This window comes from Dasypus novemcinctus, chromosome 1, assembly GCF_030445035.2.
Source record: "Dasypus novemcinctus isolate mDasNov1 chromosome 1, mDasNov1.1.hap2, whole genome shotgun sequence".
Classification (NCBI taxonomy): Eukaryota; Metazoa; Chordata; class Mammalia; order Cingulata; family Dasypodidae; genus Dasypus; species Dasypus novemcinctus.
In genome coordinates, this window is record NC_080673.1 from 196,251,464 (window position 1) to 196,265,990 (window position 14,527).

At 37.1% G+C, this 14,527-nt stretch overlaps 1 protein-coding gene across 1 annotated transcript in view; it reads left to right on the forward strand.

Moving 5' to 3' along the window:
- RAB28 (RAB28, member RAS oncogene family) overlaps positions 1-14,527 on the forward strand; it is a 135,137-nt gene that overhangs the window by 50,489 nt on the left and 70,121 nt on the right. Inside the window, exon 4 of the mRNA XM_058300945.2 lies at positions 13,686-13,815. Within this exon, the coding sequence (XP_058156928.1) occupies positions 13,686-13,815 (130 nt within the window). The remainder of the gene's footprint in view (positions 1-13,685; positions 13,816-14,527) is intronic.

A 14,527-nucleotide genomic window follows, 5' to 3' on the forward strand; every position in this document is an offset into this window, starting at 1 on the left:
AGTACAACACAGCCTTCAGGGATCCCCGCAGCTGGGTGCCCAGCCCTATGGGGGGTGGGTCACATCCGCAAACTCTGACCTCTGTGTCAGAAACCCTAAACTCCCCCTTTCACTATGGTCTGTGCTGTGTCACCAGTTCGACTCAGGACACCTCCCACCCTGTAATCCCCCAAAACAGCCTGCTGGGGGCGACTCTATATTGCAGCCGTTTTAAGGACGCTGCAGACCGACAGCAAGGCCTAGGGGGCAAGGCTCTAGCCAGAAGGGTTGAACTCCGTGTCAGCAAACCAAAATTCCACACCTTGCACAAGACTCCTCCGTCTGTTTCACCTAATCGGCTTCCAGATGCCTCCCACCCTGCAAGCCCCCAAAACAGCCTGCTGATGATGCTTCTTTATTGTGGCTGATTTAAGGATGCTGTGGATCAGTAGCCAAGCCTAGGGGGCAGGGCTCTAGCCGGAAGCACTGAACTCCTTGTCAGAAAACCAAAATTCCACGCCTCGCAAAAATCTCCGTCTCTGTCTCACCAAATCGGTTTCCACAGGCCTCCTGCCCTGGAAGCCCCTGAATAGCCTGCTCAGGGCTTATGAATTCCCCAGCACCACAGAGCCTCCAGGAATTGCCGCTGCCATGCCTCCCGCCCCAGGGGGAGCGTCCTGCATGCAGCCCCTATCTCCATAAAAGAGAGCCTGATTTCTACCTTTTACACGAATCTTCTCTGTCACCGTCCCACCAAATCGATGTCCAGACACCTCCTGCCCTGCAAAATCCCGAAACAGCCTGGTCTTGAAGAATTTTGAATGCTGCCCAGCTGCTTCTTTGCAGGAGAGACTATAAGGTGTACTCACTCAGACACCATCTTGCCCTGCCCCCCTAACTTCCATATCTTGGTGCCTAATCTGTGTCTCTGGCCCTTGCAGATTTTGTTCTACTGTGGTCTGAGAAATTATTTTGTATGATTTCAGTCTTTCTGAACTCATTGAGACTTTCTCTGTGACCTAGCATGTGGCCTGTCTTGGAGAATGATCCATGTGTGCTTGAGAAGAATGCACATCCTGCTGTATTTGGTTGTAATGTTCTGTATATGTCTATAGGCCCAGATCCTCTAATATATTATTCAAAGTCTTGTTCTCTTTATTGATCGTCTGTTGAGGTGTTCTGTCTAATGGCGATAATGGTGTATTAAAGTCCCCCACTATAATTGTAGAGGCATCTATTCCTCCACTTATTTTTTCCAGTGTTTGCCTCATGTATTTTGAGGCACCCTGATTAGGTACATAAATGTTTGTGATTGTTCTTTCTTCTTGAAAGATTGCCCCTCTTACTAATATGTGGTGTCCATCTTTGTCTCTCAAAATAGTTTTGCATTTAAAGTCTATTTTGTTTGATATTAGTATAGCTACTCCTGCTCTTTTTGGTTATTGTTTGCTTGTAAGATTGTTTTCCAGCCATTCACTTTCAACCTCCTTGAATCCCTGGGTCTACGGTGGGTTTCTTGTATTTTCTTATCCATTCTGCCAATCTTTGTGTCTTTACAGGTGAGTTTAATCCACTAACATTCATTGGATTGCTCTCATGCAATTACTTACATTAGCCATATTTCCTTTGGATTTGTGTATGTCATATGTAGTTTTTACTTATCTTTTTGTCTTTTTAGTTGTTCTTACACTCTCCTCCAACTCTGTCTTTTCTGTTTTTTTCTTTCCTTCTGTAGATCACCCTTTAATATTTCTTGAAGGGCAGATTTCTTATTGGCATACTCTCTTAGTTTCTGTTTATCTGTGAATATTTTGGACTCTACATAAGTTTTGAATGCCAGCTTTGTTGCAGAGAGTATTCTTGTTTGGAAATTTTTTTCTTTTAGTGCCTTGACTATGTCCTACCACTGCCTTTTTGCCTTCATGATTTTAGATGAGAAATCAGCACTTAATCTTATTGAGCTTCCCTTGTATGTGATGGTTCTCTTTTCTCTTGCTGCCTTCAGTATATTTTCTCTTTGTCTTGAGCATTGGATAATTTGACAAGTATATTCTTGGGGTACGCCTGTTGGGATTTATACTGTTTGGGGTGTGCTGCCTTTCCTTTACATCCATCTCCTTCAATAGGTTTGGGAATTTTTCAGCCATTATTTACTCCAATACTCATTTTTTCCCCTTTCCCTTCTTTTCTCCTTCTGGGATGCCTATAATGCTTATGTTTGTGCGTTTTGTGTTGTCATTTAAATCCCTAAGTCCCTGCTGGATTTTTTCTATCCTTTTATCTATCAATTCAACAGTCTGTTTGATTTCAGATGCACTGTCTTCTACATCATTAATTCTTTCCTCTGCTTCTTCAAATCTGCTGTTATTTGCTGAGAGTTTATTTTTGTTTTCTTGGATTGTGACATTCATCACCATCATATCTGTTATCTTTTTGTGTATGTTTACACTTTCCTCAGTTTGCCCTCCAAGTGTTTTCTTAATATCCTTAATCTCCTTCACTTCATTCAGTTTGTCCATGATATTTGTTTGGAGAGCTTTGATTAGTTGTTCAATGTTCTGCTTCTCTTCTTGGTTTTTAATTTGTTCACTGAAGTGGCCCATGATGTTTTCCTGATTATTGGTATTGTTTGTAATTTTTTGTTGCTTTCTGGTCATCATTTTATCTTGGTGGATTTGTTCAGTTCATTAGCTTCTCTCTTTTGTCTTGGATTTCCTTATTCTGAAGTCTGCTTTGTGTGAATTTATATAGCTGCCTCAGCTTTCTTTTCATTAGTGTCAGTATGTATTTATCCATTCTTTTACTTTTTAATAAAAATTTTATTATTTTTTTATTAGAGGTGTTGGAAGGTTTACAGAAAAATCTTGCAGAAAATACAGATTTCTGCCTTTTCACACTTGCAGTTTTCCCTATTATTAGCACTTTGCATCAGCATGATAACTTTCTTATAATTGATGAGACAATATTATTATATATGTACTATTTTACTGTTATCAGTAGTTTACACTAGAGTTCACTGTGTTTTATAATCCTATTTTTTAAAACATTTTTATTCTAATAATATTTATACATCCTAAATTTCCCCATTTTAACCACATTCAACTATAAAATGCAGTGGACTTAATTACATTTACAATGTTGTGCTATAATCGTCACCATGTATTACCCCAAATTTTCCATCACCCCAAACAGAAACCCTGTATCCATTAAATATTAATGCCCCATATCCTAACTCCACTCTATCCCTTGGTAACCATTACTTTAGTTCCTAACTTTATGAATTTGCTTATTCTAATTATTTCATACACGTGAGATTATACAGTATTTATCCTTTTGTGTCTGGCTAATTTCACTCAATATGATGTCTTCAGAGTCCATCCATGTTGTATGTATCAGGACTTCACTCTTTTTGTGGCTAAATAACATTTCATTGTATGTATATATCACATTTTGTTTATCCATTCATTGGTTGATGGACATTTGGGTTACTTTTATCTTTTGGCAGTTATGTATAATGCCCATGAACATTAGTTTCAAGTATCTGTTTGAGTACTTGCTTTCAGTTCTTTTGGTAATAAACCAAGAAATGGGATTGCTGGGTAATGTGGTGATTCTGTACTTAACTTTTTGAGGAACTCCCAAACTATTTTCCACTGCAACTGAATCATTTTACGTTTCTACTTACAATGAACAAGTATTCCTGTGTCTCCATATCCTATTCAAAACTTGTAATTTTCTGTGTTTTTTTCAATAGTAGTCATTCTAGGGATTGTGAAATGGTATCTCATTATGGTTTTGATTTGCATTTCCCTAATGTCTAATGATATCGAGCATCTTTTCCTGTGCTTTTTGGCTATTTTTATATCTTCTCTGGAGAAGTATCTGTTCAGGTCTTTGGTCCATTTTTAAATTGGGATGTTTGTCTTTTTGTTGTTGAGTTGTAGGATTTCTTCTTATATTCTGGATATTAAACCCTTATCAGATATATGGTTTCCAAATATTTACTTGCATTCTGTACATTATCTTTTTACTTTCATGATAAAGTCCTTTGATGCACAAAAGTTTTACATTTTTTCTTTTTCTTTTTTTCAGGAGATACTGGGGATTGAACCCAGGACCTTGTACATGGAAGCAGGTGCTTTACCACTGAGCTGCATCTGTTCCCCGCAAATTTTTAATTTTGATGATGTCCCATTATCTGTTTTTTTCTTTCATTATTTGTGTTTTGGGTGTAAAGCCTAAGAAACCATTGCATAACACAATGTCCTGAAGAGGCTTCCTGATGTTTTCATCTAGGAATTTTATAGTTCTGGTTCTTATATTTAGGTCTTTGATCCATTTGGAGTTGATTTTTTAAAAAAGATTATTTCTCCCCCCTCCCTCTATTGTCTGCTTTCTGTGTCCATTTGCTGTGTGTCCTTCTGTGTCTGCTTGTATTCTCCTTAGGCAACTCTGGGAACTGATCTTGGGACCTTTTGGAGTGGCACCAACTCAGTTCCCTGGTCTGCTGTGTCTCCTATTGTCTCTCTTCTGTGTCTCTTTTTTTTGTTGTTGTGTCATCCTGCTGCTTCAGCTCTCTGTGTGGACTGGCACTCCTGTGGGGGGCAGCATTCCTGCATGGCAGCCCTCCGCGTGGGCCAGTTTGCTGCATGGGCCAACTTGCCTTCACCAGGAGGCCCTCGGTATTGAACCCTGGACCTCCTATATGGTAGATGGGAGCCCAATTGCTTAAGCCATATCTGCTTCCCTTGAGTTGATTTTTATATGTGGTGTGAGGTAGTGATCCATGTTCATTCTTTTTGCAAATGGAGATCCAGTTTTCTCAGCACTATATATAGAGGAGACTATTCTTCCCCAGTTGAATTGCCTTGGCACCCTTGTAAAAAATAAGTTGGCTATAAATATGAAGGTTGATTCCTGAACTTTCAATTTAATTCCATTTATCTTTATGTCTGTTCTTATGTCGGTATGATGCTGTTTTAGTTATTGTAGTTTTGTAATAAGTTTTAAAATGGAGAAGTGTGAGTCCTCCAACATCATTCTTCTCTGAAGCTCTTTTTGGCTATTTGGGATCACTTACACATCCATATAAATTTGATGAGTGGATTTTCCTTTTCTGCAAAGAAAGCTTTTGAATTTTGATTGCGATTATGTTCAATCTGTAATTCCTTTGGGTAAAATTATAATCTTAACAACATTTACTTTTTCAATCTGTGAACACAGAATGTCCTTCCATTTTTTAGGTCTATGAGTTATTTTAGCAATGTTTTTTAGTTTTCTGTGTACATGTCCTTTACATCCTTGGTTAGGTTTATTTCTAGATGTTTGATTCTTTTAGTTGCTGTTATGTTGGAATTTTTTTCCTGATTTCTTCTTCAGATTGTTCATTATGATTGTACAGAAACACTGCTGATCTTTGCATGTTGATCTTTTATCCTACCAATTTGCAGAATTCATTTAATAGCTCTAGTAGCTTCGTTGTCGAATTTTCAGGATTTTCAGTATATAGGATCATGTCATCTGCTCATATACAGAGTTTTACTTCTTTTATAATTTGGATGCCTTTTATTTATTTTTCCTCCCTAACTGCTCTGGCTAGAACTTCCAGCACAATCTCTAATAACAGTAGCAACAGTTGGCATCTGTATTAGTCAGCCAAAGGGGTGCTGATCCAAAGTGCCAGAAATCTTTTGGCTTTTATAAAGGTTATTTATTTGGGATAAAAGTTTACAGTTAAAAGGCCCTAAAGAACCCAACTCAAGGTACCATAGGAGGTATTTTCTCACCCAAAGTCATTGGCCACATGTTGAAGTGAGATCATGGGCGATGTCTGGAAGGGTTCAGCCTTCCTTTTTCTTCTTCAGGCTCTATGACCCCAGCTTCTTCTGATCTCCACCATAGCCTGGCATAAGGCTCATCTATCAGGGCTGCTCTCTTCTCTTCAGCTGCAAACTATCAGGCTCATCTCTCTTCCCAGGACCTCTGCCTTGTCTATGGAGCTGTCTCTCTTCCTCTGTGTTTTTCTTTACTGTGTATCTACTTCTTTGTTCTTGATTGAGTGTCCGTTTATATAACCCCACCAGTTGGGTGGGGACTCACCCTCCATGCCCTAATGATGGGGTAGAATCAAAGCCCTAATCTTGGTTTAATCAAATAACACAATCAAAGGGTATCATGCCCAGAGAAACAGACCAGTTTACAAACATAATCAATATCTCTTTTTGGAATTCATAAATAATATCAACTGCCACAGCATCCTTGTCTTGTTCTTGATCTTAGAGGGAAAGTTTTCAACCTTTCACTGTTGACTATTGTGTTAGCTGTGTGTTTTCCATATATGCCCTTTCATGTTGAGGAAGTTTCCCTCTATTTCTAGTTTTCCAAATGTTTTTGTAAAGAAGGGGTGCAGGATTTTGTCAGATGCTTTTTCTGCATTGAGTTGATCATGTGGGTTTTTTTCCCTTCAGTCTATGAATGTAGTATATTACATTAATTGACTTTTTAAATGTTGAACCGTCCTTGCACCCTGGAATAAATTGCACTTTATCATGGTGTATAATTCTTTTAATGTGCTATTGGATTTGGTGTCTAGTTTTTTTGTTGAGGATTTTTCCTCCTATATTCATAAGAGATAGTGGTCTGTAAGCTTTCTTTTCTTGTTGTATCTTTGTCTGGTTTTCATGTGATGCTTTTGTAGGTCTCATAGAAAGAGTCAGAGGGTGTTCCCTCCTCTTCAATTATTTGGAGGAGTTTAAGCAGTATTGGTGTTCTTGGAATGCTTGGTACAAGTCACCTCTTGTCCTGGGCTTTTCTTTGTTGGCAGGTCTTTGGTTACTGATTCAGTCTCTTTACTAGTTATTGGTTTGTTGATCTTCTATTTCTACTTGAGTCAGTATAGGTAATTTCTGTGTTTTTTAGAATTTGTCCATTTCATCTAAGTTATGCAATTTGTTGGTGTATGGTTATTCATAGTATCCTCTTATAGTCTGTTTTATTTCTGTGGGGTCTGTAGCAATGTCTCCCTTTTCATTTCCTGATTTTAGTTTTTCGTTCCTCAGCCCCACCCTCTCTTTTTGTCACTGTACCTGAAGATTTGTCAATTTTATTGATCTTTTCAAAGACCCACATTTGGTTTTCTTTATATCCCCTCCCTTTTCCTTTAATTATTCCATTTTTCTTTGCTCTGAACTTTGTTAATTCTTTGCTTCTGCTTGCTTTGGTGCTAATTTGCTGTTCTTTATCTAGATTTTCCAGTTTTTTCCTCTACCCCCCTTTCTTGCTTTCTGTGTCCATTCACTGTGTGATCCCCTGTGTCTGTTTCTTTTTGTCTTCTCTTATTTTCTCCTCTAGGCTTCACTGGGACTTGATCCTGGGGACCTCATATATGGAATAGCGGTTCCCTGTCATTTGCGCCACCTCAGTCCTGGTCTGCTGTGTCTCACCTTGACTCTCCCCTGTGTCTTTCTTTTGTGGTGTCATCATCTTGCTGCATTGCTTGCTGCATGGGCAGGCCTTTACCAGGAGGCTCTGGGGATCAAACCCAGACTCCCATAGGTTAGACAGAAGCCCAATCACTTGAGTGACATCTGCTTCCCTAGATTTTCCAGTTTTGAGGTTAGGTCTCTGATTTGAAATCTTCTTTCATTTTTTAATGTAAACATTTAGGGGTATAAATTTCCCTTTCAGCACTGTTTTTGCTGTATCCTATAATTTTATTTTTTATTATTTTTAAAGATTTATTTTATTTCTCTCCCCTTCCCCCCCATTGTCTGCTCTTTGTGTCCATTCCATTTGCTGCGTGTTCTTCTGTGTCCGCTTGCATTCTTGTCATGCGGAACTGGGAAACTGTCGCTTTTTTTTTGTTGTTGTTCTGTCATCTTGCTGCATCACTCTCCTTGTGTGCAGTACCTCTCCTGGGTGGGCTGTGCTTTTTTCACATGGGGTGGCTCTCCTTGCGGGGTGCACTCCTTGTGCGTGGGGCTCCCCTATGTGGGGGACATCCCTGCGTGTCACGGCACTCCTTGTGCGCGGCAGCACTGTGTGTGGGCCAGCTCACCACACGGGTCAGGAAGCCCAGGGTATAGAACCATGGTAGGCGGACACTCTGTCAGTTGAGCCACAACCGCTTCCCTCCTGTAATTTTGGAGTGCTGTATTTTCATTTTCATTTGCTGCAACATAAATTTTCTAATTTCACATATTTCTTGTTGTTTAAAGGTATGTTTTGTAATTTCCATTTATTGGTGAATTTCCCATTTCTCCCTCTGTTATTGATTTCTAGATTCATTTCCATTATGGTTGGAGAATTTACAAGGTGTGATTTCAAGTTTTTTAAAAACTTATTGAGACTTGGTTTTTGACCTAACATATTTTCTCTCCTGGAGAATGATCCATGTGCACAATAGAAGAATTGTTTTGCTGCTGTTTGGTGAAGTGTCCTATATATGTCTGTTAGGTCTAGAGCTGGGTTAGAGTGTTGTTCAAGGCTTCTATTTCCTTTTTGATCTTCTGTTTAGATATTTTATCCATTATTGAAAGTAGCATATTAAAGTCTCTTACTATTAATATAGAACAGTTTATTTCACCCTTCGAATCTGTCAATATTTGCGTCACATATTTTGAGTCTCTGCTGTTAGATGCAGATGTATTTATAATTATTATGTCTTATTGAATTGACCACTTTATCATTATATAATTACCTTCTTTGTTCCTTGTAATAGTTTTGACTTAAAGTCTTTTATTTGATATTAGTGCATCTACTCCAGCTCTTTTGGTTCATACTTGCAAGGTATATTTATTTTTTTCCATCCTTTCCTTTCCCAATTTACTTATTTCTTTGAATTTAAAGTAAGTCTCTTGTAAACCACATATATTTGGATCATGTTTTTTTTTAATCCAAACTGCAGTTCTCTGCCATTTGACTTAGAGTTTAATCCAACTGCATTTGAAGAAACTACTGGTAATGTAGTATTTTTTTTTTTTTTAACATTTTGCTACCATTTTGCTTACCATATGTCTTTGTAAGTCTTATACATTTTTTGATTCCCAATTTTAATGCCGACTTTGTAAGTATTTGATGTTATGTATCATATTGAGTCCCTTCTCATTATTCTATGTATGTATTCTTCATGTATTTTCCTTGTGGTTACAATGGGGTTAAAATTTAACATCCCAAATATGTAACAATCACATTTGATTTTATACCAACTTGACTTCAGTAGTGTACACATACACTAATCCTATATCCCTCCTCCTCCCACCTTTTTTCTGTATGTATTAAAAATGATGTCTTTGCATGTTGTATATCCAGAACCATAGATTTATCATAACTCTTTCTACATTTGCACTTTAGTACCTGTAGTAAGAAGTGGAGTTACATACCAAAAATACAATATAGCAGTACTTTGATTTATAAGTTCCCAAATGGTTACCTTTACTGGAGGTCTTTATTTCTTTATGCCACTTTGAACTGCCACTTTTAACTGCTGTCTTTTCCTTTCCATGTGATGAGCTTCCTTTAGCATATAGTGGTGAACTCCCTCAACTTTTGTTTATCTGTGAAGTCTTTAAATCTCCCTAATTTTTGAAAGAAACCTCACTGGATATAAAATTCTTCATTGACAATTGTTTTTTCTCAGTCCTTTAAGTATTTCATCCTACTTCCTTCTTGCCTCATTGGTATCTGATAAGAAATTGGCACTTAATGTTAGTGGGACTCCCTTGTGCATTACACATTGTAGTTTTTACAATACTTTCCTTGCCTTTTGCATTTAGTATTTTGACTAATATGTGTCTGGCCATGTTTCTCTTCAAATTTTTCTTGTTTGGTGTTTGTTGGGCTTCCTGGATGTGCGTATTTATGGCTTATGCTAATTTTAGGAAGTTGTCTGTCTATATATATTGTTTTAATATTCCTTCTGACTTTTTTTTCTCTTTCTTCTTCTTCTGGGACTACCATAATAGATATATTGGTATGCTTTATGTTGTCCCACAGGTACCTTAGGCTACTTTTGTTTTTTCTAATTCTTTTTTTGTTCTACTCCTCAGTCTGACTCATTTCAATTGTCTTGACTTCCAGTGTTGGGGTAGGATTTGGAGAGGATTTCCTAGGCCATTCTTACCCTCCCTAAATAAGACTAGGGATCCATAACACTGCCTTAGAGAATGGGTAAGATGATCCAGCAAGATTTTCAAGAGCTTCTTCTGTGACTTTTTGAAGCTATGTTTTCTTGATTTAGCATTTGCCTGATTAATGAAGCTCTTTAGCTAATTTTCATAGATTTGAGGAAGGGTACTGTCTTTAAGACTCCTCTGCTACATTTGCCCAAGGTAGGTTGGATCAATGTCTGTTCTCTGAGCAGTGATCTGAAGTAGCTTATCAAAAGCAGTGGTGATTGTACTGCATATCGTGTTTCTTTGGGAACTAGGTCTTTATGTGCCTTCTTGGCACCAGCAAGCTGCACCAGGAGTAAGGATGAGGATCCTTACTTCTACCTGCCATGAGATTTAGGGATAGGGAATGATTGCTGCATAAAGAGTGAAATTTACCAGTATTTTTCTCAATTTACCAGCCTCTTCCTCCCACTCTTCCATGGATGCTGAGCAGTGTTCTGCCAGACTCCAGAGTTTCAAAATAGTTGATTTAGACAGTTTCTGCCAACTTAATACTGATTCAGGTGGAGAGACTGTTTCCTGGAACTTCCTACTCTGCGATCTTCCCACATTCCATGCATAGACATAGTTTTTATGTTAAATGTTATTGGGAATTGGGTATACGATCAGATAGATATTTTGGTTGGTGGATAGCTAGATTAATGAGATGGGGTTGATCCTTTCTTAGGAGTCCTGAAAGTTTTATAGGTATCACTGACTGAAAAACATTGGGACACATTTGTCTTAGTCAGGGATTGGCAAACTTTTCCTGAAAAGAGTCATATAGTAAGTATTTTAGACATTGCAGACTATATTGTGTCTGCTGTAACTACTCAACTCTGCTGTTGTAGTGCAGAAACATCCATTGACAATGCATAAATGTTGTATGAGTGTGACTATATTTTAATAAAAGTTTATTTGCCAATTACTGTGGGCAGATTTGTCTTGTGCCTCATAAATTACTGACCCCTGGACTAGATCAGTGGTATTATTTTTTGTTCCATATCTTTCATTTAGCACTGATCATCAAGAGATGATGGCAATGTTTTATCTATATATAATCTATCATGTCCAGGTATTATCTCAAGTTGTAATGAAATTTTTCAGATATTAATGAGAAGGATTAAAAAAAATCTCATAGTTTAGGCATCACAGGTCTAGGCTCATTTATAAGTGTAAAACTTATCTTAAAGTTACCCTGAGAATGTGATTCTTACTCAGAATAACAACAAAAATCTCCTGCAATTGTCTAGTATATTAGGTTTTAAAGATTAAATCTGTTTTTGTTACCTCACTTAATCACTTAGACATGGCAGATATTTTAAAGGTAAAATCATAGAAGCATTGCCCAAGGGCACTTTATTGTGGCCAGTACTGGAACCTAAGAGTGACCTGACTTCCAGGGTAGAGCTCTTTTCAACACAGTATATCACTCATGTCAACTGGAGGTAGGGTCAAAACACTGAAGATTAGTCTTCTTCAGAGGTTAGTTCTGGGGTATTATTCATAACAAAAAATGTGGGAATATGCTCATTGTTTCAGATAATTCTATATTGGGCATTATTTCAAAGCATCTTGGAGGACAGAATTAGTTGAAGTGTGTGTCAGAGTTACCAAAATAAATCAGACAGGTGATTTTTCATTAAAATTATAGAATGTTTAAGTTGAAAGGGTTATTAGAGGATATCTATACCAATAATCTAATTTTAGAGATAAGAAACCTGAGTCCCAGAGAAGCTAAGTGATGTGGGGCCAGTGTGGTTTAATAAAAGAGCATATTATTGGAAGGTTATAACAACAGTATACTAGAGTTGGCTGTTCTGGCTTATGAGAGTCCATTGTTACATTTTCAGGAATTTTTGTGATTCAATTGTTAAATACATCCATGATTCAAAATTAAATTATATCAATTCACAAATAAATTATATTTAAGGCAAAGATATTACATGCTCAAAATGCATCACTTTCAAATTATTTTACTCTATGTTTCTGTTATCTATGCTCTTGAGGCTATTTATGCCTGTTACATCTGTGTGGTGGAAAAAGAATATAATGGTTGGCCACTCAACTCTATGTTCAGTGACATCACATTGCTATCTTGAAAGCAGATACAGGGTAGTATTTACACCACAGACATTGGCAAATGCTAAAATAACTCTTCCTCTGTGTTGCCATGGCCCTGAGCCAGTTGAGAAATATTTACCAGGATGCCACTGGCCACGACAACTGTGGTATATAATTATCTCTTTATGTGTTTGGCTTTGTTGCAAGACTGAGTTCTTTGAGGGCTCAAACTTATATCCCTAGCACCCAGCACAAAGCTTGGAACATAGTTGGTAGGCAAATGTCAGCAGAGTGAACGATTGGACCCAATTATTACTTAGTTCTTGATTAAAACCCTTGGTTATTTTAATGTCTGTTTATCAGTAAAATGGGGATAATAATACCAGCCTTGAGTGGTTTTTGTGAGAATGAAGGGAAAGACCTATATGTGTGTAATACATAGTAGGTACAAAAAAAGTACTTGTCATTTATTATTACCTAAAAAGCAGACATAAATGTCCTAGGGATCAGTAACTTCTAACTTTTTCTTTTTTAGACTTTTACTCTATATAGAACTTTGTGTTAATTGTTTGACCACAAACTGGATAAGAATCAAGAATGTGATGATGTTATTTTTGTGTGTGTATATACTTCTCCTTCCCACACAAAATAATGGGATATATTAAAAGGAATATGATATATAAGAGGCAGGAAGTAATCCCTCTATTTGGCTTTGCTCAGACTCTTATTACAGTATCATGTCCAGTTTTACATTGCTCATTTTAAAGAGAATGTGAAAAAACGATATGTAGTTTGTTCTGGGAATAAGCAGCAACTATGATTAAAGGGATAGAAAATAGGTCCTTGGGGGGAAGTTTAAGGAATTGAATTTGTTTACTCTGGAAAGGAGATGGTAAAGGAGTTACTATCTTCAAGTATATGAAGGGTTATTATAAAGAGTATACTCTCAAGTTGTTCTCCAAATGCACAGAGAACCAAAAGAGGAAATTGACTTATATCCTTTCAAGCAAATTGTGTTTAACACTGAAATTGACTATCAAGGGATGCCATGGAATCATTTTTTGAAAATATTTGGTAAGAAGTGCAGCAGATGTTTTTTTTATTGAAAGGTTTAATATTTAATGTTATGAAGGTAATAGGCAGGAGTAGACCTCACTGTCTTTTCTACTTCTGTAGTGTGATTTCCTTATATTTATTGTAGGTTATAAACAATATTCCAGATGTCTGTTTAATTGGGAAATCACTACAATTTTATCAAAATTATACTTTAGGTTGCTTTGCATCATAGTGGCTGGCTTTATCTTGAATGAAATCATTCAGTATTACCTATCTGCTAGTAGTTAATTTACATTGAGGTCAGCTTTATATGAAACAGTTCATATTTGTATGTTTACTTTCTACTTTATACATATGAATCATTAGGCAGGAATATTCAGTATTAACTTTTTTTTCAAGTAGTGCATTACAAATATTCTGTAACTCTTTTGACAGGGAATCCTCTTGGTATATGATATTACAAATTATCAAAGCTTTGAGAATTTAGAAGATTGGTATACTGTGGTGAAGAAAGTAAGTGAGGAATCAGAAACTCAGCCACTGGTTGCCTTGGTGGGCAATAAAAGTAAGTTATTAATGCTTATTTATGTATAGCAAAGCTTATTTGCCTATCATGGTGTTTCTATTCCTGAAAAAAGATTTAATGCTTGGAAACATAAATAAATACGGCTTTCCTAGAGTGAGCAAATTGATTGAGTAGAAAATTCCGAGGGGTGCGTACAATCTTTTCAATAACCGTTTTGATACTTGGTCTATCATAACTGCTGTGCTGCTTCGGCCAATTCCTGTTAAGGTAAGTTCAGTTCTGACAGTGTATGTTTTGGCTTCCTGTGGTCTAAAGAAGCAGCGTGGACTATTAAGAACAGCAACACAGCTGCAGATTTTATGATACTGCACTGCAGCTTCAGTTCTGCCCCAGAGGTTTTGAGAGATACAGTTCTTTAAATGATCCTCTCTTCTAGAGAAGGAAGCAGTTTCTGCATGGACTTTCGCATGCATTTTTCTTGCTTCTATCTCTTATAAATTTCCTTTTCGGAATTTTTGGGATTTGTACTGAAATAGGGATATATTTTGAGAAAGAGTAGATTGTGTTGGGGGAAGAGCAGTTCCATAAATTATCCATAAAATTATGGATAAGTATATTTTGAGATTTGTCTCTTGGGCTATGACGTATAGCATATAAAAATCATGAAATTCAACTCAGTATAGGACTGTTAGTTTGGTTCATAGTCCTGCAATACAGTAACCTGGAAGAGGAGCTCTGAATAAGGGTTTTC